The sequence below is a fragment of the Momordica charantia genome, assembly GCF_013281855.1.
Source record: "Momordica charantia cultivar OHB3-1 chromosome 7 unlocalized genomic scaffold, Mcharantia_2.0 BLBB01000007.1, whole genome shotgun sequence".
Taxonomy (NCBI): Eukaryota; Viridiplantae; Streptophyta; class Magnoliopsida; order Cucurbitales; family Cucurbitaceae; genus Momordica; species Momordica charantia.
This window is the reverse complement of record NW_028275165.1, coordinates 15,382,173-15,388,407: the sequence shown is the minus strand read 5'-3', so window position 1 is coordinate 15,388,407 and position 6,235 is coordinate 15,382,173. Positions and strand designations below refer to the sequence as shown.

The 6,235-nt window shown below is 34.4% G+C and overlaps 1 protein-coding gene across 5 annotated transcripts; it reads left to right on the top strand.

The window, feature by feature from the left end:
* Positions 1 to 512: 512 nt before the first annotated feature.
* Positions 513 to 5,565, top strand: LOC111016226 (Reticulon family protein). Of its 5 annotated transcripts, none has more exons than XR_015792374.1 (8): positions 513 to 906; positions 2,286 to 2,466; positions 2,683 to 2,824; positions 2,984 to 3,025; positions 3,134 to 3,328; positions 4,667 to 4,767; positions 4,906 to 5,171; positions 5,245 to 5,565. XR_015792374.1 is itself a non-coding variant. In XM_022291537.2 (5 exons), the coding sequence occupies exons 1-5, from the start codon at positions 723 to 725 to the stop codon at positions 3,200 to 3,202; spliced, it is 618 nt and encodes a 205-aa protein (XP_022147229.1). In that variant the 5' UTR covers positions 513 to 722; the 3' UTR covers positions 3,203 to 3,660. The 5 variants fall into 5 exon arrangements, 2 of the variants coding, with proteins under 2 accessions (XP_022147229.1, XP_022147227.1); XR_015792373.1 differs by having other exon boundaries at positions 524 to 906; positions 2,984 to 3,053; XR_002602158.2 differs by lacking the exon at positions 4,906 to 5,171 and having other exon boundaries at positions 524 to 906; positions 2,984 to 3,053.
* The last annotated feature ends 670 nt before the right edge of the window (positions 5,566 to 6,235 follow it).

Sequence of the window (6,235 nt, the reverse complement as noted above, 5' to 3'; positions counted from 1 at the left end):
TGGTGGATAGTAAAAAAATTTTCTACCTCAAATTAGTAGAGAAGTATTATTCAATTTGCTAAAGTATAGTCGAGCAGAGTATATATATCATGGTACTAAATATCTATCCACACATAAACATATTTATTGACATTTCCATGTATCAATAGATTCGACGTCGACATAAAAGGTAAATCGACATTTTCATCATATAAAATTGACAAAATATGAAAAATATCAACAAAATATCATTAATACATATATATAATGTAGCAAAAAACGAGTATACCTCAGTACTAATTAGCATATATTTTCAACCAAGAGGTTGTAAGTTCGATCTCACTTGGACTCAAAATATATATATATATAATATTAACATTAATCATTTTTAATATATTTAAAAATAGAAATATATTTATGTGTTAATTTAAATATTTTTAAAAATTTTTTAATTTCTCTGATTTATAGATATGGATATCCACATTTTATGGGTAAATTAATACTCATTTCCATTGATATACGTATATACGTATATATAACTGAGAATAGTATTTGGAAGGTGTCCGTGAAGGTACGGCGCCACGTGGTAGTTCTCCGGCGAAACCAGCCGTCGAGATTCTACAGTCTCTGAAAGCCACGTAGCTCCCAAGAACACCGCCACCGCTTTGAGAAGCCGCCGTTTATAATCTCAATCCCATCGTCTTTCTCCCAATCCATCGCCACATTTCGAATTCCTTCTTGTAATGGCGGAACCCTCTCCCAACCCCGTCGAGATCGCCGATCAATCTCAATCGGAACCCCTGCCTCCGCCTCCGCCGACGCCGTCTCTCAATTCCGATGCCCGAGGCGGTAATTCGGCCGCCGCTCCTCCGACGGCCGACGGCCGACGGAAGAAGCCCGTTCATCATCTTCTCGGCGGTGCAAAACGTACGCTTCTCCCTCCCTCTTTCTCTCTGTTTGTGTGCAATTTTGGGGGTTTCCGCCCTAATTGGAACATGAAGCCTTTTTTTTCCTTTTCTTTTTTCAAGTTGCTTTTTTTGTTGTAAATATTATAAATATTGGTCTTTAATGATTTTGTGGTCGAATTCTTAGATTTTTTTAGTTCTAAAATGGATGGGGAAATTTGATTCTGTTTATAGTCGATTTTGATTAATTGAATTATATTCATATATATATATGTGTGGAATTTCAATTTAAAAAAAGTTTGAACTTAATTTCGTATAAATTTTCTCTAATACAAGTATCATGACAAGTAGTCAATTTTAACCTGACACCCCGAGACTAAATTGAAAAATGTTAAAACATAGATCAAATTGATACCTTTTAAACCATAAAATTGAAAAAACACCCAAAAATGAACGAACTTACTCTAAATTTTAGAACTATTTCTTTACTCACTATTAAATTATATGTGAGATATATTGTTTTAATTTTATTTTGTTCAATAATTCTTTATGCATTATTTCTTATAAAAGTGAGTTTCTAGTAACCTTTTAAATTTTTGTAGTGTAATTTTTTACCTTATAAGCAAACATTGGCCTACTTGACTTTTGTATCATACAATATGAGTGGCTTGAATAATAATACAATTTAATCCAATCCAACATAAAATAAATATTGACCCACTTAATCTTTTTCAGTACAATCCCATTTAAATATTTCATGGCTGCGAGTCTGATTACATACCACATACAATCACTTAATTATCTTTTATTTATTTATTATTATTTAATACAAGGGTGAGGATTCGAATTTATAGGTGTTTTAGCTCGTCAAGCTACTAATTATCTATAAGTCGGATATAATGGTTGGGTTCAACATTTTTCTCTGGGGTTCAACCATATGCTTTTCGGTCCTAGAATTAACAAGGATGGTCATTCACTAAGAATTCATATCGGTTGTTGGGTCATTCACTAAGAATTTAATTAGTCGAGGTGCGTGTAAATTGATTTGCACACTCGAATGTTGAAAAAAAAAATTATTTCTTAAAAAATGGATTAGATTAGAAATTTTAGAACTTCATGAACCAAGTGTTCGTGGTTAATTGTCCACGGTATAGCTCAACTAGTTTAATAATTCATGGTTAATTGTCCATGATATAGCTCAACTAGTCAACTAAATCTCCGACCTTGCAAAATCTTAGTTTGGCAATAAGAAAGTTGTGGAGAGGCAAGTGAAACATAATCCACTTGAATTCTGAATTCGGGACAGTTAGATCCACTTGAATTCTGAATTCGGGACAGTGAAAGACTGGATTTGTTATCTTAGATATTGAGATTGATTGTAATGATGTGTGTTTTGGGCAGCTGCGGACGTGCTCCTATGGCGGGACAAGAAGGCCGCTGTTGGGGTTCTCGGCGGAGCCACCGTGATTTGGGCGTTTTTCGAAGTGCTTGAATATCATCTACTCCCATTTTTGTGTTATGCTCTGATGTTGGTTCTTGCTCTCTTGTTCCTTTGGTCCAACGCCCACATATTGATCTACAAGTAAGCTTCCACTGTCTCAAACCTCTCTTTCTATCACTAGTTTTCATCCAAAGTCACATTAAACTTTAGTTAGTTCTTAAAGCTTCTAATTAATTCTGATAGTCTTGCCGGGTCTTTAAATAATACGAATCTTTTAGACACAAAATTAAATTTAGGATTCAAAATTAAATTTAGGATCTATGATATTAGATAAATAAAACTTTAGCATGTTTATAGGGGCCCGCCTCATCTTCCAAACGTTCATGTTCGGGAGGAGCCGTTCATGCAAGTTGCTTCTGCAGCAAGGATCGAGATCAACCGGGCGATCGCAATACTGCGTGATATTGCATCTGGGAGGGATGTGAAGAAGTTTATTGCTGTAAGTGCATTCCAATACACAATTTTTAGTCGTGAGCAAATGAAATTGAATTTTTCAGAAGATCAGAGACTAAATTGAAAAATTAGAACTCCGGATTTAGCTTTAGTTAGGTACTTATGCTCTTTTGATTAAGAGTATTATATCTTTCTTTCCTATCAGGTGGTTGGTGGCCTGTGGATCCTATCTGCGGTAGGAAATCAGGTCAATTTTTTGACCTTGTTCTTCATAGGTATATTACTTTCACAATATCCCCACAAAACTCTTACCATTTCAACTTCACTTGATTCATTTCCTCCTCTCTTTCAACAGCCGTCGTACTGCTGCACACGGTACCCGTTGTTTACGAGAAGTACGAGGGCAATATCGACCTTCTTCTAGAGAAGGTCGTGATCGAGAGTAAAAAGAAGTATGCAATTTTCGACGACAAGGTCATGAGTAAGATTAGGAAAGGGCCATTAAGAGAGAAGAAGGATTGAAGAAGGATATATTGAAAGAGCTAAAAAGGTATCCATCTGTGATTCTGTATAATCCCCTCTTCTCTTATTATTCTATAAAAAGCTATGGGAAAGAAAAAGGTTCATCTTTTTTGGCTGCTGCTGATATTGTGTAAATGTTTTTTTTTTTTTTTTTTGGTTTCTAATGTGATTGTATATAATATAGTAACTTTTAGCATTTTGGATTTCTCTAGAAGCTTGTGTTGTAGTAGTAATTTTTCTTTTTGTTTTTATTTTTCTTTTTCAAATCCCATTTGGTCCATGGATTTTATGTGTGATGAATAATGTGGTTGTATGGGTTAATAATTATAATGATTAGAACTTTTATGTGACATTTTGAAATGGAAATGCATTGTTGACCATAGTTTCCTTTTACAAAATCGTGGGGGCCGGGGCGGGGGCGGGCGCGGGCACGATGGGATATAACTCTTCAATAAGTAAATAAGTTAACTCCTGACGGGATAGCTTAGTTGAGTTAGCTTCAGCAGTTGAAGCTTAAATTACAAGGTTTTAAGATTCTATCACTCTTGATATTTTCTCTTTAATTTTCTCCGGAGGAGTATTGGGTTTCAGAGACCTTGAAAAATGTTTTTCATTCTTTATTTTTTATATTCCTTAATTTTATATTTAACAAGTGTTAAAAGGTCATTCAAAAGGTCAATTTATTAAACATAAAATTTGAGTTTAAAAAATTACTTCTTTAAATCAGAAGTATAAGAAGGACGAATAAAACTTGGTCAGTTAAAACTTATCGATCATAAATTTTTAGGGAATTTTTAGGGACTGAAGAGAAGTTGGGTCGATTTTTGAATTGAAAGTCATGATTCCTATTGTGTTGATTATCTTGTCGCTGCTACATGGGTGGACTAAGTAAATTAATCAATAATTTTGGTCTTGAGCCCTATTTACGAAGGTTCGAGTTTACGAATCAATTTGCAATTTTGCTTCTTTTGATTAACTCGTCGCTACTACATGGGTAGAATTTGCTTCTTTGCTTCTTTACATGGGTAGAAATCAATTTGCTTCTTTGCTTCTTTTGATTAACTCGTCGCTACTACATGGGTAGAAATCAATTTGTTTCTTTGCTTCTTTACATGGGTAGAAATCAATTTGCTTCTTTGCTTCTTTTGATTAACTCGTCGCCATGTAGTAATCAATCTGAGAATCATGAATAATATCAATATAAATTATATTAAAAATAATATATTGCTAACCATATTATAAATGATAGAGTTTTGAGTGTCCATAAAAGAATGGCAAAGGAGAAAAAAAGGAGAAAAAAATAGTTATGATGATCTGAAAAAGGTAGTGTTGGTCACTACGTTGGTCATGTTTGCTAACATTTCAGATAGTTGGTGGATCGAGTTGGAATTAAATCAAAGTCAAGAATCGAGTTCTTGAAGTGTCCGGATCAACCCTATTAGATTGAGAAGGACCGAAATTCTAAAGGTAGACAAATCTTTCTTGGTATTTGTTCTTCGTTTTTTATTTTCTATTCGGTCTCTATATTATACTTTTAGATAAAAGATTATTTTGATTTTTCTATTGATCTTTTACTTCATGGGTGGCCAATTTTTCAATGGTAAGGCTCAATTCTTTAGGTTGATCGAACCTCACCAATGTTCTCCAATTGTTAATGGTTGGGGTACAAATAAAAGTAGAGGTTTGACCACAAGAAGGTCAACTAGATCAATGTTTGGAAGTACAAAATAGCTTAGTTCTAGCCATCTAAAGCCCTCGAGAAAAGAAAAGGAACAAAACGGAAGCCAAGGAAAGTATACAAACCTAAGATCAGGAACAACGAAAAGGCTTTGCAACGGTTTGTCAGATTGAAAGCAAAATCCAAAATTATTGTAAGTGTGTGTTGAGCAAGAAGATGTGAAATATTTATAACTGCCTTGAGTTGATCTTAGTCGTTCAATTTAGGGTACGATGGATGGCCTAGCAGATTGAAGAAGATCGATTGTCACACTCGACTATTCTGGAGAACCGCCAGATTTATTCTTCAAAATTCGCTTCGACTCCCGCTCACATCAAAAGCACCATCGTGTGTCATGACAAATGTCTACATGGAGCCATTAGACCTTTGAAATCGTTGATCATAATTTACACGTGGCATCCCAATGCGTCATATGTCACTTGGGAACATTTCTTTGAAAATTTGGTTCGATTAAGTTACCCAACTCTCCAAAGTGGGGCCAATATTAGGAGACGCAATTTTTTATATGCTATGCATCTTAAATTGAAGATCGGAGTTATGTTCAGCTTACATAGTTCGGATTATAAGTTAAGTTCAAACCATAGATCACTAAGCTCGGATTATAAGTTAAGTTCAAAGAGAAACAATTTGTAGTTTAAGGGTGGAAATCGCCTAATAACTGCACAACTTTCACTAATTGTGGAATTCTAGCCGAGATCGTGCGTAGAAGAACATCTATGGATACCACGAACGATCATAATCACAGAGTCTCAATCAAGATTTACGGAACGTATGTAGCGGTCAAAATTAAACTCTTATAAATGCCTAGTCCACCCCTTATTTTGTTCAACTTAACATGATAAAACTTATTTGAGCTTTGGAGTGCTAACTTTATTTGTCTGTCCTTACATATCCGAATCTCGATGACTGAAACACTACTACTAATTGAGAAAATTGAGAGAGTTAAAAGAAATATAATTTTGAAATTGGTGCTAGATTAAAGAATAAAATGAAACATGTAGGTAGTTCTTTGAAAGTTTGTTTGAGGTCCCACGTTTGTAGGGAATCTAATCTCAAAACTACTTGGGGCCTGGGGGCTAATTAATTTAGTAAAGTAAACTGAATTAACCAAATTAACATAAAACACCAAAAACGGAACCTTTATCGAGAACAGAAATGCATAGTGTAGCTGACAAAATTCTTATTAATCAAATAATT